Below are 24,468 nucleotides of genomic sequence, written 5' to 3'. Positions count from 1 at the left end.
TACAGCAGGACAGTTGTGAGGTATGTTTATGTTATGCACTTCACCAGTGGGTTAATGCTATGATGGGTGTATGCCTCAATGACGCCTGTGTTTGGCATTCCCCTTGGCCCTCCTGGCATGCAGCCAGCAGAGCTGTTCCTTATCAGCGGGCGGTACATGTACAGTGTTTGTGTTACAAATCAGACAAAACAATGAAAGTAAAAGTCACTGGTTGCTTTAGGTTTCGTTTTGTTTCTCCAGCTCTGGGTTGGCGACCTCACCCTTTCCTTAGACTATTTAGGCTCTGACTTCTGACGCCGCTGCTCGTCTTAGACGTCTTATGGATATAAGGTGAGAAATAAGGGTATTTACTAATCACAGACCAAATTATTGCATCAAATAATCGTGATCTGCTGAAAATATCTGGTTACTCTTTCATTCTCCAATGATAATGTCTATATCGCAGTCAGTCAGGAACAGGGGCGGGGCTACAAAGACGCGGATCGCGGCACTTTCTCGCACGGACCCCACGCCGCAGGGGGTCGGGTCAACCTCCCGACCTTCCACCATGGTGTGTGTCTGTGTCGCAGGAGGCTGCCTCGATTCTGGGGCTGCCTCGATCCAATTTCTGGAACCCTCCTGGCCTGTCCGACTTTTGACCATGTTGACCTTGTGACTGTCGACCAATAGTTCTCCATCTTTTGATTGTAGACCTAGACTTTGTAGATCTGTTATACTATAACCCGATTTCTCTTTCGTCCTGTCCGGTGACACAGCTCACGATGGGATGTAGGAGGGTCCGCCAGGAGCCAGGCACCTATGCTTCTAATTCTTTGGGAGCAGGCTCCTCCCTACTGCATCCCATAATGCTTCAGTTAGTTTTAGGTGCCCACAGGAGTGGGTGCTATGCTGCGCTGCAGCTGCGTTTTTTCTTTGGATTTTTTTCAGAATAGTTAGGTTTTTATTATTTTATTTATGCACTATCTAGAGCAGGTTTGCCAGTGTGTCGCTTCTCACAGAAGTGCATACACACTGAGAGCGCAGCAGAGGCTGACAGAAGCGCGTCCTGTCAGCTCTCTGTGTGCTGAGGGACACCTTTTTATTCCCTCTGCACAGCGCTTAGTCTCTCTAGGATAGAGACTTTCCTGGGCCCCGGGGGTGTCCTAACCGGCTCCTTGCAGAAGGGGATCTTGGGGGACGGACCCCCCGCCATGGCGCCCGCCATCTTGAAGGGTTTAGGGACGGAAATCCCGCCAGGGAAGTGAAGTCCCTTACAGGAGTCCGGCGCTGCTGGACAACTCCATTGTGGTCCCATTGAGGGAGGTACAAGGAGGTGAGAGAGACATCTGCGGGAGCGGCTGAAGGGGGAGAAAGCACCAGATGGGCTGGTCTCCCCGCTGATGCAGAGACTTGGTCTCTTCCTGCTCTGCGTTTGGCGCCTTTTTCACCGTGCTGCGGAGCTGACAGGGTGATTTTACACAGTCTCTTCTCAGAAGCGCTTCCCTCGCTGACCCCTGACAAGATTACCAGCTCAGATAAGTACTCTGATACATTGCTCTGTGCGGTGCCTGTTCATTTGCATTGTGTTAAATACATGGCTTCTGCTGCTGTGGAGGAGGGAGCGCTGGACATGTTTATTTACTGTAAAAAGTGTGATGCTAAATTTACATGTGAACATGAGGATCAGGGGGATTTATGTCCTGTGAGGCTGTTCCCTGTGGGTCACGCGCCCCCAGAACGGAGATAGCTGAACCTGCTTGGGCTTTGGCGCTGGGCAGGTCTATGAATGCTCTTACTGAGGCTTTGAATAGGCAGAAGGATTCTTTGATAGGGTCTCCTGGCCAGTTTACATCATCTCAGGTGTCTGTGGGGTCACTTACCCCGGCTCAGGGGGACCCCATTTTGCTGCAGGCTATGCAGGATGCTGCCCAGGGAGTGCATAAAATGACTTCCCTGATGGAGCAGTTTACAAAATCCTCTGATGAGAGTGTGCTTGGACACCCTGGGCGAAATGTAATAGGGTGCGATTTTTAGACATGTGCGATTTTTGGTCAAAAACGGCCGAAATCGCCCATTTTCCGAAAATCACACATTTAATAGGTTGAAAAAGTGTGATTTTTACCGCGAATTCGCACATTTTAAAGATGCGATTTTCAGTCACACTGAAAATCGCATCCAGATGTTTTCCCATTGTAAACTATAGAACTCACATATGTAATAGGATGCGAGTTCTAAAGTCGCATATGGGACCTTACCAAAAAACGCAAAAAAAATAGACCAGCTTCTGACTGGCGATTTTTCCAGAACCATGCACAAATCTGTGTGATCTGTGCATGGTTCTGTCCAAAAAAAGGCTAAAAGTTAAAGTAAAAAAAAAACCGGCGTGGGGTCCCACCTCCAGAGCATAACCAGCCCCGGGCTGAAAGAGCCGGTCCTGGTTTCATAAAATCAAAGGAACAATCAAGTTGGGGTTCCCTGGATTTTATTAAACCAGCACCAGGCTCAAGGGCCGGTCCTGGTTCCCAAAATACGGGGGACAAAATGACTGGGGGGCCCAACCAGACAGCAGGGTAATGCCACAGCCGGGGGGAGACTTTTTATACAAATCCCCCCGGCCAAAGCATTCAGCCCTCTGACCGGTCAGCATGGGCAGGGGCCCTGGGGGAGTGGGGACCCCCCCAAAGAAGGGGTCCCCCCCTCCAGAACTTACCTGCCCATGCTGAAGCCCGGGGCTGTCCTCGATGCCCCTGGGCTGTGGGAATCGAGCTGATTAATGGTGTAAAAAAATAGATAAAATCCTATTGTGTATTGCTGTGGAACTATAAGTCCCAGCAAGCCTGCACCACATGCAGGGACTTGGAGAACCACAAGTCCCAGCATGTGGGGCAATAAAGGGCCCGCTGGGACTAGTAGTCCCACAGTAGTACAAATAGTTAAATAAAAACACACACACACACACACACACAGACAGTACAACTTTAATACACACCAAGCCCATTCATCCATACTCACCTATGTTGCCACGAAGGATCGGTCCCCTTGTCCAGTAGAATCCACTGGGGTACCTGTGGAGAGAATTCATACTCACCGGACGTCTTCAGCGCTTCTCCGGGTGCCCAGCAGCATTCTTCCCACGGTCCGGTGTTCTGTTGACATCTGGGGCTCCGCCCCCCGACCGGGACTTAGGCCCGCCCATCAGCCAATCATGGTCCTTGAAAACGGCATGCCACATGTGCAGGCTTGCTGGGACTCATAGTTCCACAGCAATACACAATAGGATTTTATCTATTTTTTTTACACCATTAATCAGCTCGATGCCCACAGCCCAGGGGCATCGAGGACAGCCCCGGGCTTCAGCATGGGCAGGTAAGTTCTGGAGGGGGGGACCCCTTCTTTGGGGGGGGTCCCCACTCTCCCAGGGCCCCTGCCCATGCTGACCGGTCAGAGGGCTGAATGCTTTGGCCGGGGGGACTTGTATACATGAGTCTCCCCCCGGCTGTGGCATTACCCTGCTGGCTGGTTGGGCCCGGTGCTGGTTCTTGAAATACGGGGGACCCCCAGTCATTTTGTCCCCCGTATTTTGGGAACCAGGACCGGCCCTTGAGCCTGGTGCTAGTTTAATAAAATCCAGGGAACCCCAACTTGATTGTTCCTTTGATTTTATGAAACCAGGACCGGCTCTTTGAGTCCAGGGCTGGTTATGCTCAGGAGGGGGGACCCCACGCCGTTTTTTTTTTCCTTTTTGTTTTACCCAAAATCGCATATATGAAAATGCGCACATTTTCATGACAGAAAATCGCCCGAAATCGCGGAAAATCACATTTTTTGCCGCAAATTCGCATCTCATTACATATGCGATTTCGCTGCAAAAACGCGATTTTTAAATGTGCGATTTCTGGCGAGTTTGGAACTCGTCCAAAAATCGCACCCTATTACATTTCGCCCTCTGTTTCTGCACCACCAATTATACAGGATTTGGATGATGATGGTGGGTGTGAGGAGAACTGGAGTTGGGACATCAGTGATGAAGCTGAGGCGTTAACTTCAGGCATCGAGGATTTGATTGTGGCTGTTAAGCAGACTTTGAATCTTACAGAGAAGGAAAAGACTCCTGTCTCTTGTGTATTTAAAAAGAGTCGTAGGGACCCTGTGTGTTTTCCCTCTGATGAGGGAATGTCATTTCTTTTAAATGAGGCAGGAAAGACTCCTGATAAGAGATTATTGATGGCTAAAAGGTATGCTAATATGTACCCTATGCCAGAGGAGCATACCAAATTATGAGATAAAGCCCCATTAGTGGATGCATCAGTTGCTAGACTGTCTAAAGCCACTGCCTTGCCTGTCCAGGGGTTGCTGCCTTTAAGGACCCAGTGGACAAAAAAGTGGAAGGCTGCTTGAAGGCTATTTTTGAAGGCGTGGGTTATACCTTGAGACCCATAATCGCGTCTGCTTGGGTCACAAAAGCCATGATCAAGTGGGTGCAGGAGCTGACTGGGCTGCTCCACCAAAATTCAGAGGCTTTTATTCTGGCAGAGAAATTGAGATCTGCCGCAGAGTATGTTTGTGAGGCTGGTGAGGAAGGTGCTAAGATGGCGTCCAGAGCGTCTGTAACCTCAGTGTCTGCTAGAAGGGCTCATTGGCTCAAAGCGTGGGAAGCTGATAGTGAGTCCAAGAAGTCCCTTGAAAACTTGCCTTTTAAGGGGAGTTATTGTTTGGCTCGGAGCTAGAAGCCATCATCAAGCAGGCTACTGGGGGTAAGAGTAGTTTCCTCCCCACTACTTCCAAGAGTTCAGGCTCCAAGTTTGGAGTTTTCAAGCCGTCCTTTTGGCTGCCATTTCGGGGCGGGGCGTCCAACAGAGGAAAGGCTTCCAAAGGCCGTTTTGGTGCCTTTACAAAAAAGCATGCCGCCAAGGGTGATGACAAAGACCTCTGCATGATGTGGCGGGGACTCCCCGTTCTGGGCTCAGAGTGGGGGGTTGTATCCTACATTTTCGGGACAGGTGGAGAGAATCCATAGTGGATCCTTGGGTCCTTTCCATCATTTCTGAAGGTTACCGGATAAATCTCAGGGGCATGCCACCCAAGAGATTTCTTCCTACACCCTTGCCGTGGACAGCGTCACTGAGGTCTGTTGGGGGCAGCTGTGTCTCTCAAAGAGAAGGGAGTAGTGATTCCGGTTCCCCAGGAGGAGAGAAAACAAGGGTTTTATTCAATCCTGTTCCTAGTCCCCAAACCAGACAGGTCTTTCAGGCTCATACTAAATTTAAAGTCTTTAAATCTTCACTTGTGGGTAGATCACTTTCTAATGGAGTCCCTGCGCTCTGTGCTCCTGAGCATAGAGCCGGGGGAGTTTCTGGCATCGGTCGATATTCAGGATGCATAGCTCCATGTGCCCATTTTCAAGGATCACCAAGCTCTCCTAAGGTTTGCAATTGGAGAAGACCATTGGCAGTTTCAGGCACTGCCGTTTGGTTTGGCAAGGGCTCCGAGAGTGTTCACAAAAGTGATGGCGATCATGGCTGCAGCTCTCCGTCTAAAGGGAATAGTAATTATTCCTTATTTGGACTACCTTTTATTCAAGGCGGAGTCGGCAGGAAAACTTCAGGAACACCTGAGTGTTGCGACGCAGTTCTTGCAAGAACAGGGTTGGGTGCTAAACCTTCCCAAGTCACATCTAACACCTACACAGAGTCTGCAGTTCCTAGGGGTAATCTTGGACACACACCTTCACAGGGTGTTCTTACCACACCCCAAAGCGGTGGAGATTCGGCAGATGGTGGTGACAATTCTCCGGGCCCCTGCACCGACGGTGTGGCAGGGAGTAAGGCTGCTGGTCAAAATGGTAGCGACTTTCGAGACGCTGCAGTTTGCCAGATTCCATTCCAGGTCCTTCCAATGGAACATCCTGGCATGCTGGTCCGGCAATGCCAAGACAATGAAACAGGAACGGTTAGTCTTGTCTCAGGAAGCAAGAATGTCCCTGGAATGGTGGACGGATATAGAGACTCTCCAGATGGGGCGGTCCCTTTGCTCCTGGGACTGGTTGGTCATCACGACGGATGCCAGTCTCAGGGGTTGGGGGGCAGTGGTGCTTCACTTGAGATTGCAGGGCCTTTGGTCAGAGGAGGAATCCAGTCTTCCCATAAACATACTGGAACTGAGAGCAGTTTGGAATGCCTTGTGTCAAGCAGAGGAATTTCTGAAAGGTTTGCCAGTACGAGTACAATCCGACAATGCCACTACGGTGGCATACTTAAATCACCAGGGCGGAACTCGGAGCAAGATGGCGATGGCAGAGATTGTGAGAATCTTCACCTGGGCGGAGGTACAGGTTCCAGCACTGTCAGCCGTTTTCATTCCGGGGATCCGGAATGTGGAGGCGGACTACCTCAGCAGGGCGGTCCTGCTGGAGGGGGAGTGGTCACTCCATCGGGAGGTGTTTCAGAAGATGGTAGACAGATGGGGACTGCCAGACATAGATCTTATGGCGTCCAGGACCAATTGTCAAGTGCTGAGATTTTGCTCTCGGTCTAGGGATCCGTCGGCTTAGGCAGTGGATGCCATGACAGTTCCTTGGTCTTTCCGTCTGGTCTACATTTTTCCCTCGTTCCCAATGATCTCGAGGGTGTTGAAGAGGATAAAGAACCACAGAGTACCGGCCATTCTGGTTGCACCAGATTGGCCCAGGAGGTCATGGTACTCAGACATACTGAGATTATCAACGGAATCGTGGCGACTTCCTCTTCAGCCGGACTTACTAAGCCAAGGACCGTTCCTGTACCAGGACCTAGCTCGTCTAAATTTGATGGCGTGGCGTATGAATCCTCCTTATTAAGAAAAAAGGGGTTTTCAGAAGTGGTCATACAGACCATGCTAAGGGCCAGAAAACCGGTGTCTGCGGCCAATTACCACAGGGTGTGGAGGATCTACATCAGGTGGTGTGAAAGGCAGAGTTCATACCTCCAGGTTTAAGGTAGCGAGGCTACTGGAGTTCCTACAGGACGGCCTGTCATCTGGGTTAAGTTTGCAGTCTCTGAAGGTGCAAATTTCGTCACTTTCCATTTTCTTCCAAAAGAGAGTGGCTCTGCTACCGGAGGTACAAACTTTTTTGCAGGGTGTGGCCAGGATTAAGCCTCCTTACAGGCAGCCGGTTGCACCATGGGACTTAAGAAAAAAGTATATAAGTCCCTTTCAGTGCGCAGAGGGGACTCGCTTGGGACTGAATCCGGACAGGACCAGACGTTACCCCTGACATCTACGCTTTATATGAGAATATCCCTAATCGGATTTCTCATATACCTCTGGTAATTACAGAACTTATACTCTTCCTCACCACCCCTGCCACAGCACTTTAGCTTTTACTTGTTTTTATATGTATCTATGTGTTTTATATAAATAAAAGGATTTCTGCACCATATGCACTTTCCTTTTTTCACATACTGCATGTAAACTGGATGAAACACCCTGGGAGAAAGGACAAAGATCCTAAGAACATATGCTGATTTAAGCCTGTCTGTCTGGTTAACCCCTGATTGACTGATACGGAGAAGAGGAACGGTACCCCCATTAAGGGATGCATATTTCTTAAATTCCTCTTCCCATTAGTGGCGCCTACATTGGGTTTATCCCAACACCCTTTTCTTTCTGCACCATGGGACTTGTCTCTTGTTCTGTCCATGCTGCAGAAACCTCCTTTCGAGCCACTGAGATCGGCTGATCTCAAGTACCTTACCTGGAAGCTTACCTTTTTATTGGCCATTGCTTCAGCTAGGCGTGTGTCAGAATTGGGTGCCTTGTCTTGCAAGTCACCATTTTTAATTTTCCATGATGACAGGGCTGTACTCAGGACAGTACCAAAATTTGTACCTAAAGTGGTTTCCTCTTTTCATTTGAATCAGGACATTGTGCTCCCAGTTTTTTCCCCGCCTGAGGGAACGAGGAATAGGGACAGTTTGAAAAAGTTGGATGTGGTTCACGCATTGCGAATTTATATCGGTAGAGTAAAGGATGTTCGCAAATCAGATTTGCTGTTGGTTTTGTACGATGTACATAAGATTGGGTGGCCTGCTTCAAAGCAGAATATAGCCCGCTGGTTGAGATCAACTATTGCGTTTGCCTACTGTAAGGCAGGTAGGCCTGTGCCATCTCGCATAAACGCCCATACTACGAGGTCAGTTGCTTTGTCATGGGCTGTGCGTCATGGGGCCACAGCGGAGCAGCTGTGCAGGGCAGCCACCTGGTCCTCTGTTCACACCTTTACAAAATTCTACAGGTTTCATGAGTTTGCGTCGGAGGACGCTTCATTTGGACGGGCAGTGATGAGAACTGGCAGTCTGAGCGTACCCTCCCAAAGGACCGGCTCGTGAACGTCCCATCGTAAGCTGTGTCACCGGACTGGACGAAAGAGAAAATGGGATTTTTGTAAGAACTTACCGTTCGAACCCCTTTCTCTGATTCCAGTCCGGTGACACCGCGATCCCTACCTAACGCTCACTAAGTTGTACCGTTCATGGTTGCCATGTTATGTGTTATAAGTTGCATATATGATGTTCAGGCATTGTACTGAGTTATGTATCCTAGTGTGCTGTTGAAGTTTAACTGAAGCATTGTGGGATGCAGTAGGGAGGAGCCTGCTCCCAAAGAATAACCCTCCTACATCCCATCGTGAGCTGTGTCACCGGACTGGACTCAGAGAAAGGGGTTCGAACGGTAAGTTCTTACAAAAATCCCCTTTGCCTAGGGGTTTCAGAATCTGCCCCCCCCCCCCGAGTCTATCTCAGAATGAAGGATGACTGTGAGAGACCTTCTTGTTGAATTTAGGTCATGATTCACGTTTACTTGTAATGTGACAAATTCGGGCCGTTCCGATGTTTGGGGGTCTGCGCAGGCACAAGAGACTATTTGAGCATGTGCAGACCCTGGCAAGGAACGGCTTCAGATAGTTACACACTTGCTGGGCCGTTCATTGCGGGGAGGGAGGGATGGGGCGGGGACAGCACTGGACAGTGGGAACGCCCAGCATTGGTCATTCCCATGGATACGGGGGGGGGGGGGGGCGCGTTGCCAGCTTTGTCGTATCGCTCAGTTCTCATTGACTTTTATTTGCGTAGGCCACTAGCAGAGGCATGCAAGGTGATGTGTTCTCACATGGTTCATCTCAGGTGCTCGGTAAGCTGTCCGCAGCTTACTGAGCCAACCTGAATCAGGGTCGTAATGCAAACGGCAGGTGTAGAGCTTCCAAGAGGCCACCTCCACACGTTCATCTGAGGTTCAGGAAAGTTGGTATTGGTGTGTGGGTGGTGGCGGCACAAGTCGGACCTGATTTCCCTTGATCTTCCCTCAGGAATCCTTACATCCGATTTGCCATTTTTACATCTGTTTTATCGCATGTAAAGGACTCCGTGGATCTGTTGGGGGAGTTCACGGGAAATCAGATGCAATGCATTGTGGGTGCTGAAAAGCACCGGCGATGTGAACTGACTGCTGAACAACCGATTTATCTTATGTGCAGCAGGTGCGATTTCTCGGAATCGGGTGAAAACAGGACAAATCCCACCAGTGTATGGGCACCTTAAGAATTGGTTATCACAATAACAAGCACATAAATGATCTTCACTACAACAACAATAACCTGCTATAAAACTGGTAATACCGGTCTTGGCTCCTCTATTGTCGGCTCACTGAGGATTAAACCAATAATCTGTGTATGGATTATGTTACAATGTAACCGCGATCACAACGTACTTATCTCACATTTGGGTTTCGTCGCATTACACATTAACCTCATGTACCATAACCTACATGTAGTTTCAATACAATGCAATATGCTTACCTCCAAACTGTTCCGATTCCACGGGGACAGTATCACAAACTGGATACTGTCCCACCCATGGGCCGAAGGCGCGTGTGCAGGAGCCTTTGATCATTTTCTGCTCTCGAGTGATCCTTGAATGGATGTCGTTAGTGCCTGGATGTCATTAGTGCCTGGATGTCGCTAGTGCCATGCTGCGCTCCAGGGATCGAAGTCATCTTGGCTGTTCTGTAGGGAATTCAGCGCTCACTCTCGCGTCTCCAGAGGTCACCTGGTGCCTCCGCTGCTGCTACGCTGCATACCTCTTCAGCCACCACAAATTTCTTAGTTTCCTGCTGGCATCAGTGTCGCCACCATTACAACAGGCCAACGGCATGTCTGCAGCAAGCTATATTTCCCTTCAAAACTCAAACTTGGGCACAGTTTGGTGTTGTCACATGAGCCTCCACAGCCAATCCTGTGCACCAGCTGATTGCCACAGCCTATCATCTGTCACTGGCTGATATAAAGTGTTCAGGAAACCACTGCCGAGTGGTCAGTGCTATGTTGTCATCCGTATAACAGTGTGTGGTTGTGGGGGGGAGGGCAGGAGGTTGAGGTTTTGCCTAGGGTGTCTAGTTGTCCTTCACCTGTCCTGATACTGGGCCTTATTCTGGTTGACTCACTCGGATGCCAATTTGCTAGGGAAATGATGTTTTGCGTATGCGCAGCAGCATTTCTGCACATGTGTCACCGACTGCAAGCTCCCAGCCTTATGAACAGACCGATCACTGTGTTTCTGCTTATTTTCAGACAATAAAATGCAGAACCCATTTTCTTCCTCTGGAGACACCCATCAGATTATAAAGGGTCTGACACAGAAAATAAAGGAATTAGAGGAGCAAAATGTGGACGGTTTGTGTGATGAGCTGTGCTCTCTCCGCCTCATTACCCCCCAGGAGTATAAACATCTCTATAAGCCTGTGACCCCAGCAGAGAGAGCTGAGAAGCTGATAAACATTATACTACAGAAGGGAGAACCGGCCTGTGAGACGTTCCTCCACCATCTGGAGACCATGGTGGCCAGGTTCCCCGCGTTGGCTGATGTGTCCCAACCCTTACTGGAATGTAAGTAACTTCTCATCTCACAGTCACCGGTAATCACAGACTTATGATGTTACAGGAATATAGGGGTCTATGTACTAAGCCTGAATGGAGATAAAGAGGGTGGAAATAAAGTACCATTCAAACAGCTCCTAACTAATTTTCAAACCCAGACTGTAACATGGCAGCTAGGAGCTGATTGGCTGGCACTTTTTATCCCCGTCCACTTTATCTCCATCCAAGGCTTAGCACATAGACCCAAAAGTCATTGTTTTTTAAGAAGATAATTTCGAGACCTGAGGATTCAATTTCAAGCATATTACTGAATTGCGTTGTGCCAAGCAGGCCATGATTACAAATGGCGATAATATTCCGAGGTGTTCAGTTGCTTCTGATAACAATGTTTGACCAGGGAATAGTAGGGAGAGACAAAGAATGTAAAAAATACAGAGTAACTGGATGTGGAGTCTTGTGTTTGTACAAATGAAGCCGGTAGATAATCAGTCGCTAAAGTCCTTCCATAATTTGGGCCACCATTAATGTTTAGTCAAGGTTTTGGTAATGCCGGCATGTGAAGTAAAACGAATGGCATGGTTCCAGTGAAGTCATTTTGAATATAAGTCTGGTGGAACTAGGGATTAACCAGAAAATGGAGTTTGGCGGATACAAGTCAGAGACACTAGACAGGTGAGGATGACAATTGGTTTGGGGAGAAGCGACCGACGCGATGACCGCGATTTTACATAGGGAACAATGTTAAATGGCCCAATTGACCCGATTTTACATAGGGAACAATGTTAAATGGCCCACAGACCCCAAATAGCCACCCTGAAGTGTGAAATGCCCCCCCCCAATTGTTAACGCCACCCCACGATCAATGTGATCCCGAAGCGTGGCGAGCGGCGGCGGTACGCGTCCTCCGACCTTTTCATACCCCCACTATCCACGTCGCGTGGAGTTGAGAATAGAAAGTGTGGCGAGCGCAGCGAGCCACCGAGCCCGAAGCGTGGTGAGCGGACGTGGATACCTGTGAAGCCCGCGTGGGGACGCGGATACCTGTGAAGCCCACGAGGGGACGCGGATACCTGTGAAGCCCGCGAGGGGACGCGGATACCTGTGAAGCCCGTGAGGGGACGCGGTTACCTGTGAAGCCCGTGAGGGGACGCGGATACCTGTGAACCCCGCGAGGGGACGCGGATACCTGTGAAGCCCGCGAGGGGACGCGGATGCCTGTGAAGGTATCCGCGTGCGCTCGCCACGCTTCGGGCTCGGTGGCTCTCTGCGCTCGCCACACTTTCTATTCTCAGCTCCATGCCGACGTGGATAGTGGGGGTATGAAAAGGTCGGAGGACGCGTACCGCCGCCCCTCGCGGGCTCGCTTCGCTCGCCACGCTTCGGGTTCACGTTGATCGTGGGGTGGCGTTAACAATTGGGGGGGCCATTTCACACTTCAGGGTGGCTATTTGGGGTCTGTGGGCCATTTAACATTGTTCCCTATGTAAAATCGCGGGAATCGCGTCGGTCGCATCGCATGCGATTTTTTGGCCGCATGCGATGCGACCGACGCAATTTTTTACCTTGCGATGCCTATGATCAAAATCGTGGGCGCCGTGCTAGGTAAAGAGTACCAAAAAAAATATCTTTCATGTCATGTACTCAGGCCTGGTGACAGGTTGGAGTGGGGGTCAAAGGGGATGCCTGACCCGGGCCCCAAGGATCAAGAGGCACAAAAATAACATGCAGCTCATTTTTTTTGTATGATGTCTGCTCTGCCGCCGGGTCGGAGCAGACAATAAAAATCAGGCGTTATCCGCTTGGTTTCTCGTCACTTGGTTTGGTTACACTGAGCGTCATGATGCCATAACACTGCACTGTGCAGGTCCCTCCATTCTGCTGCCACCGAGGAGCTGCATTGTCTAGTATACGGTTGATGGGTCAATCATAGGATGGTCGATAGTGATTAGGTCGACACTGTTAGGTCGATATACTGGAAGGTTGAAATGGGTTTAGGTTGACAGGGGTCTAGGTTGACAGGTGTCTAGGTCGACACATGCCTTAGATTGACATAGGTTAGGTCGACAGTCAAAAGGTTGTCATGGGCTTTTTGACACAGCACCAAGTCTTCACATGCCAAATATTCCCTTAGGAGTGACTGCAGTAGCCTAGAACTGTGACGCTTAAAACCTAATTTTTTACTAAAAAGTATGGTAAAATTATAAATTACAGCTCCCTACGCTGTAATCGGCTTACACCAACATCTGCGAACCAACTTTACAGAGATTAGCTGAACTGGGTTATTTAAATTTTGTTTGTAGAGGTATATTTGGTATTTGGTCCAAGTTAATACTTGCAAGTATTTATAGTAATAAAGATTTTTGATATATTTAGTAAGCCTTTATCATATACAACTGTCTCGCGGGACCATCACATTTTTTGGGGATGGCCCAGCGTCCCACCCGGGGCTGGCAGTGTCCCATAGTGGAGGGGCAATTGGAAGTCCCCCCTTTCTGAAGCAATTGTGCTGAGCAGAAATGAGGTTCATGTGTGATCCAGCCATCTCAGGAGAAGTGAGATTCAGGTGTGATCCAGCCATCTCAGGAGATGAGTGGTTATGATATGATCCAGCCATCTCAGGAGATGTGAGGTTATGTTATGATCCAGCCATCTCAGGAGAAGTGAGGTTCAGGTGTGATCCAGCCAGCTCAGGAGAAGTGAGATTCAGGTGTGATCCAGCCATCTCAGGAGAAGTGGATTCAGGTGTGATCCAGCCATCTCAGGAGAAGTGGATTCAGGTGTGATCCAGCCATCTCAGAAGAAGTGAGGTTCAGGTGTGATCCAGCCATCTCAGAAGAAGTGAGGTTCAGGTGTGATCCAGCCATCTCAGAAGAAGTGAGGTTCAGGTGTGATCCAGCCAATTCAGGGGAATTGAGGTTCAGGTGTGAACTAGTCATCTCAGGGGAAGTGAGGTTCAGGTATGATTGTCACGTCTGGAGTAGCACCAGCTGGAAAATATCGTAAGCTGGGTGCCTTGACGTATGGAGATTGCATCCACGACAGAATAGAGAAAAAAATAAGAGTAAAATATAATGGGTTTAATGAGAATATTGCAAACAGTGATAATGATGAGATAAATGGTATATGGCAGATATGAAAATATAAAGTAAATTGTCCAGTAAGTTATTGTAACAAATGATGAAGCTTGGTCGTTGAAGAATATTGCAATATAATTGAAGAGTGGAACTTGAATAAATGTCTTTAGATTGTAGAAGGAATTGAAGATTGGATGGGTTGGAGAACGAATGAGGATTGGGTACTTGTATACTATCACGGCTCCCATCGCATGCTATCACATATGTAGTGGCATGCGATGCGATGCGATTTTACCGTTTTTATGCGTTTGTGATAAAAACATTGCATGCCATCACATCGCATGCCATGCGATGGGATGCGATGGCATGCGATTTTGATTACAAATGCATCCAAATGCATTCAAATTAGTAGCAAACAGGTTAAATGCAACCCAAATGTCATTTTTCACACTGTACCACCCCCCACTATCAACACCAACCCGAAGCGTGGCGAGCGCAGCTTGCCCGCGAGGGGCGGCGGTACGCGTCCTACGACCTTTTCATAACCCCCACTATCCACGTCGGCCTGGAGTTGAGAATAGAAAGTGTGGCGAGCGCAGTGAGCCCGAAGCGTGGCGAGCGGACGCGGATACCTTCACAGTTATCCGTGTCCCCTCGCGGGCTTCACAGGTATCCGCATCCCCTCGCGGGGCTCGCTGCACTCGCCACGCTTCGGGCTCGGTGGCTCGCTGCGCTCGCCACACTTTCTATTCTCAACTCCACGCCGACATGGATAGTGGGGGTATGAAAAGGTCGTAGGACGTGTACCGCCGCCCCTCGCGGGCTCGCTGCGCTCGCCACGCTTCGGGTTTGCATTGATAGTGGGGGTGGTACAGTGTGAAAATGACATTTGGGGCGCATTTAACATTTTTTTCACACATGTCAATGATTTCTGTGAAAAATGGCATCGCATCGCATCACATCGCATGCGATGCGATGCGGTTTTTTCCTGTACGATGCCCATCGTGGGAGCCGTGATAGTATACAAGTACCGAGGATTGTATTGCAAATGGGAAGATTGGATGAATGATTGAAGATTGAGATATTGGATGATTGGTTGAAGATTGAGAGATTGGATGATTGGTTGAAGATTGAGAGATTGGATGATTGGTTGAAGATTGAGGGATTGGATAATTGGTTGAAGATTGAGGGATTGGATGCTACACACATCCTGCATGACACTGGAGCACAACACGCCGGTGTCACCACGCGGTGACAACACGACCCTATATACCCCTGTGAAGCCAGAGACATGAGCAGAGGTGAGCGCCATGGTTTTAGTGTACCCAGAGGGTCCAGGGCTGAACGCTACACAGGAGGTTGTGGGCAAACGCCATGGTGGATGTGACAATGATCCAGCCATCTCAGAAGACCTGAGATTCAGGTATGATCTAGCCATCTCAGGAGCAGTGAGGTTCAGGTGTGATACAGCCATCCCAGGGGAAGTGAGGTCCAAGTGGGTTCCAGTCATCTCAGAAGAAGTGGATTCAGGTGTGATCCAGCCATCTCAGGAGTTGTGAGGTTATGGTATGATCCAGCCATCACAGGAGATGTGAGGTTATGGTATGATCCAGTGATCTCAGGAGAATTGAGATTCAGGTGTGATCCATCCATCTCAGGAGACATGAGATACAGGAGAAGTGAGTTGCACCTGCAAAACCGTACTCAAGCAGGTTGCCGCTGGCGTTCAGGCTGTGATGTTGTGTAGCTATTGATTGAATCCAGCTGCCAGGTATTGAAGGATGTGTGAGTGCGCTGGTAGTGTGTACGCATTGTGCATTGTGCGTCTGTACCTTTCAGGACTGCTGTGTTTCATTTAATAACTGTGCACATCCTCAGCGAGTACAATGGCAGGGGCAGTAGCCATATCGTCCATCAATGCCACATAGTAATAATACTGTAGATGTGCACAGCGCCCTTGTCATCTGTCAGTAATTCCTATGGACTTCTACAATGGGCCTGATTCTGGTTGACTCACTAGGCAGCGTACACTTGCTACCTATTTAGCCGCTCATTGCCTCCCTCCCAGGCTTATTCTTTTTTTTTTTTTGGTCCGATGGTGTCGAATATATACCCAGTGTATTTTGTTTTTTCCTTTAGTGCCTCCACCCGAGCCTCTGATGAATGCAGACTCACCGACGTCTACTAGGGAACACCTTGGTAAGTAAATGATCTTTATCCTTCCCAAATCATTATTATTTGATTATTTATTTGATAGATCACCATGTTCTTCAGCCCTCCCAGTTTGCATCGGATTATTACACAAATACACAACAATTTAGAAAAAAATAATATTTTTTTATTTGACCGGAAAACGTCTCATTGGCAGGTGCTGAATGTACTGAGCACCAATAATTATGTTGACCGACCTGCCTCTGGGGGACTACACTTTCCAAATGTTGAAGTCTATCAAAAAGCATGATCTATGAATAAACCTCCTTATAGTTTAAAACAGAAATATCTTTCTAAATGTCCATTCCGATCTCTCCAATTTCCTACAACTTTCTGGATTCCCACGAATGTTCTTATTGAATATACTGCTATGGATCTCCTTAAAATGACTAGAAAGGTTTTCTCTCTCCCTCACACCAGAAAATGCAAGGACTAGGCTGGTGTAAAAGGGGTCAACCCAGGAATGTCCCTGCATGATCCTGGGACAATATTCCTGGGTAAGCCCCTGCATTTTCTGGTGTGAAAGGGGTATTATTCAAATAGCCGGGACCTGCAGTGCTCTGAATACAGCTGGGCAGCCCCCTGCTCTCTGCCCGGCTGTCAATGGTTGTCATTTCTGCCCAGCGGCATGTATTCCTCCTTGGCAACAAGCATGTAATCCCACATGGCAATGAGCATGAAACCCCTGGCAATGAGCATGGAGCCCCTGTCAATGAGCATGTAGGTAAGCAGCGCTTATGTAGCATATTTTTAATAGGCATTATGGTGTTTGGCATAATACGTGATTGACATTATGGTGTGTGGCTTAACATGTAATGGGCATTATGGTGTAACTTTTTAATGCGCACCTTTGGCGCAGAATGTCCCTGTTTGTGCATTATGACCCTAACTGTGCGGAGTTTGTATATTCTCTCCGTGTTTGTGTACATTCCAAAAATATACTGGTAGGTCAATTGGCTCCCAACAAAATTAACCATAGAATGTCTGTGTGTGCGTGTACATGTGGTGCAGAATATAGATTGTAAGCTCCACATGGGCAGGGACTGATGTGAATGTTCAAATATTCTCTGTAAAGAACTGCGGAATATGTGTGCGCTATATAAGAAACTTAATAAATAAATAAATTATTGCTCAATCTGTTTAATATAGTGTGTATTTTGGCTCAATCCATGTGGCAAAATATGAATTTTGACTCGGGGGGTATTCAATGTGTGTCGTGCTCCCGCAGCCATCTCCCAATGGGGGAGATGGCTGCGGGGCCCTATTCAATGCTGTCTTCCCTGACAGCATTGAACAGGGGTTCTCGGCAGAACAAGCCCGATATCACAAGCTGTTGGGCTCGTTCTGCCGAGAGAAGCCGTAAATATTCGAGCTCCCGGCCGGAGCTCGTCTATTTCCGTCCTCAGCTCGCGGCCACGCCCCTTTCTCGCCGCTCAGCGGCCGGGACATTGAATCCTGACCGCTGAGCTCAAGTCGAGCAAAGCGAGAACGGGACAGGGGCACGGCTGTCGAGCTTGCTCAACAGCCGTACCCCTGACATTGAATACCCCCCTTAATTTGTGTGGCATAACATGAATTTTGAATCAATCCGTGTGCCATAGTGTGAATTTTAGCTCAGTCGGTGTGAATTTTGGGTGCCGGACGCGTTCCTGACAGTCGGGATCCCGACAGTCATTTGCAGACAAAATGCAGATAGCCGGGTGCCCGACGGCCACCCGCTATTTTCCCTTGGGGGGGTCTACGACCCCCATAGAGGGAGAATAGAATAGTAGTGAGCCACCGTGCCCACAAGGGGCTTTTTTGCACTCGCCATGCTGTCTGAGTACGGGCAGCCAGGATCCCGACATCGGGCTAATGACTGTCGGGATCCCGACTGTCGGAGCCCTATACCACACCCGTGAAATTTGGCTCATTCCATGTGGCATAATGTGTAAGAGGCAAGTACAATATAAAGGGGTTGCTATTGTGTTGCATGATTTGTATAAGGGGTATATGGTGTGGAAAACTTAGGTGACCACATAAAAGGTGCTGAAATGTGGTCCATCAAATTTCAGCTTTCAGTATTTTTTTATGACTGGAGTGCCGCCTCACCCCGCAAGTATCTTAGGACATCGGTGTCATGCGGGTGCACCTTTGGACAGCACCCACCAATATATCTCCCTGCATTTTTCCTATGCCAGCCCCCTGCCTTTTCCAGGCATATATAATTAGTTAAAAGTATTTACACAAATAGAGACACACCCATGAGCAGACCACTCAACCAGAACACTGGTCACGCCCCCACATTATTAGGTGCTGGCCACAACCCCTATTATTGCGCATAATAGGCCCTTGATCATTTTCAGCTCCAGGCCCATTTAGACCTTAATCTGGCACTGTTGATGTATCGATTCCACTTTAATTTCGTACCCCAAGCTACTGTATGCTACCATGGATTTATTCTTCTTCCCATCTCGCCATGAAAAGATTAGCATAGCTTGGGGGAAATTTTTCTCCCCATTGCTGTCCCTCTTAGATGTAGAAAATACTTGCCCTCAAAATAGAAAAAAATATTGTGTAAAATGAAATGAATGGATTCTAAAATGAATCCTTTCTTTTGTGTTGTATGTTCTGTTTTTCCCAGATAGAAACTTACGGCTTTTACGCCATCTTCGTGGGAGATATGGAAGAGCCGGAAATATGTCTGAACAGCTGAGTGGGAGAAAGAGAAGATGCTGCCAAAAACACGCAGCTGGAAATTATGTCAGACATGTCTGGAAGTTGCCACGACGGACCAGGAACACGATTCGGAACCGGTGAAATTATATACAATGGGGACAGAATTTAACTAATATGAGAGCAAAGATTATAAGGCGATCTTAAACTATAAGGAGGTTACTCTTTTCCTGAGGAACCGGAAGTGGAGGGTATCACATTATATATACGGTTACTCTGCATTTACTAGTCTGAGCCCCGATGAAGAGACATTTAGGGGGAAATTTATGGTACTTATGTAGTACCCGGGCACCCAATTAACATACGAACGCTTGCGCAAGGAAATCGCATCGCATCTCAGTAGTTTATATGGATAGATTACTGATAGACGTTTGTCAGTTACCGTAGCTATGCTTTCTGAATAAGCTTAAGCTACAGAAATAGCGTAGTCAGTCAGAGCTTGCGTAAGTGTTCCCGGGCACTCACTCTGAGGTGATTAGCTGACAGTGATGGATGCTTCACAGAGTTCTCGGAGTGTGACAGAAGTGACAGGCGTGGCAGGTGAACAGACCACGTTCACCTTGCCTAATTCTGAGGAGGAGGCTCTGCTGTTTTTTCAGCAACACCAGTTGCTGCCCGTTATGCAGAATTGCGTGAATGGACATCCAATGTGGCTGTCAATGAAGGAAGTGACGTGACGCTGCCACATAAAATCATGCAGGAAGAAGGTCAGTCTTCGAGCAGCCCACTGGTTCCTGGGGTGCCGGTTACCCTTCATGACCCTGGTCCGTTTTGTATACTCATGGGCAGAGGAGATGTCCATAAAAACAACTGTGCAATAGTTTGATGAGGGAGGCGTGTGCGATGAATTTGCTGTCCCAGCCGCAGAGGCAAATTGGTGGCCCTGGCATGGTGGTAGAGGTTGACGAAAGCCTCTTCGTCAAGCGGAAGTACCATGTTGGGAGTATGCTGCCCCAGCAATGGGCTTTTGTCGGTATCTGCAGGGAGACAGTCATATACTCGGATTGCTGGAGGGCATATAATATAGACCAACTTCAGCAGGCAGGGTATGAACCTGCCAGGTCAATCATCGATTCAACTTTGTTGACCCTGACTCAGGGGACCACAACCAAAACATTGAATGGCTGTGGGGGGCCTGCAAATGGAGGAACAAACGGCACAGAGGAACCTCCCAACAACACTTGGAGTCATACCTCCAAGAATTTATGTGGAGGAAGAGTTTGGGCGCTGACAATCCCTTTGGCCGTATTCTTTACGCTCTGACACTCCTGCCAAAGACGAATTCACTGCATTCACAGTGACTGTTTTTTTTTCTTCTTTCGTCTTTCATTATCCTTATTATTGTAACTTATCTTGATTATTGTTCATATATGTAATTAATTATTTGTCTTTCATTGATTAATCATTACTAAGTAAATTTATAGTTTACCATTAACACATGTCCACGTTACTGTGTCAGATGTATTGCATGGCTGGTGTGAATGTGTTCCTAAAACCCCCCCACTATCCACACCACCCCGAAGAGTGGCGAGCGCAGCGGAACGCGTCCTCCCGACCTTTTCATACCCCACTATCCATGTCGCCGTGGAGCTGATTTTATATAGTGTGGCGAGTGCAGCGAGCCACCGAACCCGAAGCATGGTGAGCGCAGCGAGCCCTGCGATGGGATGCGGAAAACATGTAAAGTAATCCGCGTCCCCTCGCGGGGCTCACTGCGCTCGCCAAGCTTTGGGCTCGGTGGCCCGCTGCGCTCGCCACACTATATATAATCAACTCCACGCCGACGTGTATAGTGGGGGTAGGAAAAGGTCGGGAGGATGCATTCCGCTCGCCACGCTTCAGGGTTTTCATGGATAGAGCTTTGAGGTGGCTTGGATAGTGGGGGGGTGGCTACAAATTGTAGTACAGTTAATGCCATCGCACCCTAAAAAATCGCATGCAATCGCATGCGATTTTGCATGAGGTACAATGGCATGCGATGCGATAAGCCCGCGGCAAAAGAGCAGTGAATAAATTACTTAGAAAGATTGCATTGCATGCATTGTATGGCACTAAAACGGGTCATGCGATGCGATCTCCTTACGCAGAATAGTCCATTAAGCAAACTGCATAGTGGGCACCCGGGTATTACATAAGTACCAAATTTACTAAGAATACAAATATGATTGTTCGTATTCGTATTCTTAATAGCAATGAATACGACTGCATACAGCTGTTTTAGCCATATTCAAATTCGTATTAAGGAGGAGAATTTACAAAGCAGTCTGTTAGGATCCGCCTCCAGCGGATCTGTGTTATGCGCAGATTCACATATTCTGTGTGTAGTTTATGTTTTCCCTGGATTCTGCTCCCTGGGTTTTTCCCAGCCTGTGTGTGTGTGTGTTTACTCGCTGGTGGCCTCCAGTGGTCAGCCTGGGCCATTGCAGCTTACTTGCTGTGCTCTGTTATCAGGACTCAGGTGTCTTAATTAGGCTCCTAGCCTGCAGTGCTCACCTATAGGCAATGTGTAATCAGCACCACATTGTGCTCACTATAAAAACCCTCTGCTCACACACTCCGGTGCCAGTTATATTGTTCAGTTCACTGTGTAGTCCACTCTGTCCAGCTTCAGTCAGTTTATGTCCAGCCTGTATCCCAGTCTTGCTGTGTCCCTGCCGGTCTGTTGTGCTCCCTGGATCCTGAAGTACTGTTCAGTGGTGTTCCTGGTCCCTGCTGGTTAACCCTCGTCTGTCCAGTCTGTTTGATGTACCGTGTACCCAGAGTGTCATCTCCGTGATCCAGTGTACCTGTTCTGGGTTGTCCTGCAAGGCTGTGCTGCGGTGTCCCAACTTCTCGGCTGCATTCCATCTCTCAGCTAAGTTGGGGATTACCCACCTGTCTATTCCTTTATTTGGTTACAGTTGCTTATTACATCTCAGTGTATTGTTACACCTACACCCTGTATTGGCACTATTGGTACCGGTGCATTCATTTTCATTTTGTGTCATCTGCTGAGCATTGTTGCTCCCCTGGGGTTTCTGGGAGTTCCCCGTTTCTGGTGTTTTAATTAGTTGTCCCCTTGCTCTCTCCTGGCCTCGGCGGACGTGTTGTCAATACATAAGACCTGCCTGTAGCAGAGTGGGGCGGACCTAATTCGCCCTTCAGCCGAGATGGGCCCAGGTGAAGCCTGGCCCTGCACACGTCCGTCGATTCCAGCCAGATGCAACGGAGTTAGGTTGGCGGGGACACTCCCAGAACCCTTACATTATAACTGGCAATAACAGATAAACTCTGGAGCTGAGTTCTGCCCTCTCAGTCCAGCAGTTTTTCTTGCCTTGTCACAGTCTTGCCTTGTCACAGTTTTTTTTGCCTTGTCACAGTCTTGTCTTGTCACAGTATTTTTTGCCTTGTCTCAGTTGTTGTGTCATAGTCTTTTGCACAGTAACCTTGCACGGCCATATCATGCAGGCCATGCAAGAGTCATTAGCGGCCCTAAATTTGGCGTTCAATACCTTTAAATCTGGGCGGTTGGAGATTTTGCAGCAGTCCCTACTGCAGCTGCAAAAACTCCTCACTGAAATATTTCTGATCCTTCCCGAGGTCACTGGGGTTAATTCAGCCCCTAATGAGACCCTGTCTAAGGAGTTATTAGGCAGCGAGTTCTTAGACCTGGAGGTTCAGGAGAAGCATAAAAGTGTTCTACGGCCAAAGCTTTCGCTGGAGGAGCGTCAGCGGCGTAGAGACCTGAATTTATGCTTGTACTGTGGAGATTCAGGCCACTATCTCCAGGCTTGCGGATTGTGCAGGCCTGGTGGTGGTGATAGGGTGTCTCCTCTGGCCAAGTCAGGGCAGGTTCTCAGATCTATGCCTGTCTTCACTGTGGCAGAGGAGCGCTCTGAGTCTCCCAGTAAAAGCACTCTGATTAATACCGTTGGTCTAAGTGCTGGGAGTCCTCATTTTGAGTTTAAGAATCAGCAGAGGAGGTGCTCCCCGCACGATGGTATTTCTGCTAACATTAAGCCAGAGTTGCAAACCCTTAAGGCCCAAAGCCCAGGTGATTGACTCTGATGCCGGGGGCCCGCCGAGCCGGTCAGATGCCGGGGGCCCGCCGAGCCGGTCTGATGACGGGGGTCCGACGAGCCGGTCTGATGCCGGGGGCCCGCCGAGCCGGTCTGATGACGGGGGCCCGACGAGCCGGTCTGATGCCGGGGGCCCGCCGAGCCGGTCTGATGCCGGGGGCCCGCCGAGCCGCTCTGATGCCGGGGGCCTGCCGAGCCGATCTGATGCCGGGGGCCCAAAGGCCGCAGCCCCGAGTGGGGGCCCAAAGGCCGCAGCCCCGAGTGGGGGCCCAAAGGCCGCAGCCCCGAGTGGGGGCCCACAGCCTCAGTTTGTAGCCCCAAGTGGGGGCCCACAGCCGCAGTTTGTAGCCCCAAGTGGGGGCCCACAGCCGCAGTTTGTAGCCCCAAGTGGGGGCCCACAGCCGCAGTTTGTAGCCCCAAGTGGGGGCCCACAGCCGCAGTTTGTAGCCCCAAGTGGGGGCCCACAACCACAGTTTGTCGCCCCGAGTGGGGTCCCGAAGTGTGCAGCCCCGAGTGGGGTTCAAGCCGGTGTCGCCCCAGAAGGGGTTCAAGACGGTGTCGCCCCAGAAGGGGTTCAAGTTGGTGTCGCCCCAGAAGGGGTTCAGGCCTGTGTCGAGGCTGCAGCCCCGAGTGGGGGCCCACAGTTTCAGTTTGTCACTGACTCTAACGAGGTCCCTAAAATCGAAGCCTCAAGTGCCATAACCCCAGCTATGCAGTCTTATCAGTCAGGTGATAATAAGGCCAATTGTGACTCTTTGGATGATATCTCTAGTCTTTGATGGGGACTTAGCCCAATTTGGTGCGCTCGCTAACCACTATGTCTCCATTATGGAGTCCAGACCATTGTTAGGTATCACTTCTGATAATATTGTGTCCTATATGATCTACTCCTTCAGAGGGAAGCCTTTCAAATGGGCATGCAAATTGATTAATTCTGAAGATCCCCTTCTTAAGGATTTCCGGGCATTTAGTGATGCAGTTTTTGAGAGATTTAGTCCCAGAGAATCTTGCTCAAATTCTGCTAAATCTGTCTTGTCCATCGAAAGTCCTCAAGATTTTGGAGAGCTGGCGCAAGAGTTTAAGCCTATCGCCTTGACTGCAGGGTGTGCTTTTCTATCTTCCTTTCATAGCCATTCAAAGAGAAGGAAAAAGAAGAATAAGCACTGACCTTTTGCTTGTCCTGTTTGTCATATCTGTTTGTCTGGTCTTGTTGTGTCCGAAGGCCACCTTTGAGAGGGGGGCACTGTTACAAGTTGCAGCCGCAGCTTGTTCCTGTTTGTTTGTTGATACCCCCATGCCAGGGTTTGGTTTTCTACATGTAGTGGGGAACCTGGTATTGGGGTCCCTTGACCCCTCTTCAAGGGGGGGGTACTGTTAGGATCTGCCTCCAGCGGATCTGTGTTATGCGCAGATTCACATATTCTGTGTGTAGTTTATGTTTTCCCTGGATTCTGCTCCCTGGGTTTTTCCCAGCCTGTGTGTGTGTGTGTGTGTGTGTGTTTACTCGCTGGTGGCCTCCAGT

At 49.0% G+C, this 24,468-nt stretch overlaps 1 protein-coding gene across 1 annotated transcript in view; it reads left to right on the top strand.

The window, feature by feature from the left end:
- The first annotated feature begins 202 nt into the window (after nucleotides 1-202).
- LOC146019788 (interferon-induced very large GTPase 1-like) overlaps nucleotides 203-24,468 on the top strand; it is a 37,318-nt gene continuing 13,052 nt past the window's right edge. Inside the window, exons 1-3 of the mRNA XM_083152343.1 lie at nucleotides 203-330; nucleotides 10,583-10,897; nucleotides 16,102-16,161. Of these exons, the coding sequence (XP_083008469.1) occupies nucleotides 10,591-10,897; nucleotides 16,102-16,161 (367 nt within the window). The 5' untranslated portion in view covers nucleotides 203-330; nucleotides 10,583-10,590. The remainder of the gene's footprint in view (nucleotides 331-10,582; nucleotides 10,898-16,101; nucleotides 16,162-24,468) is intronic.

Source organism: Crinia signifera, chromosome 7 (assembly GCF_055691185.1).
Source record: "Crinia signifera chromosome 7, ASM5569118v1, whole genome shotgun sequence".
Lineage (NCBI taxonomy): Eukaryota > Metazoa > Chordata > Amphibia > Anura > Myobatrachidae > Crinia > Crinia signifera.
The sequence above is the reverse complement of the archived record's forward strand: the minus strand, read 5'-3'. Positions and strand labels throughout refer to the sequence as shown.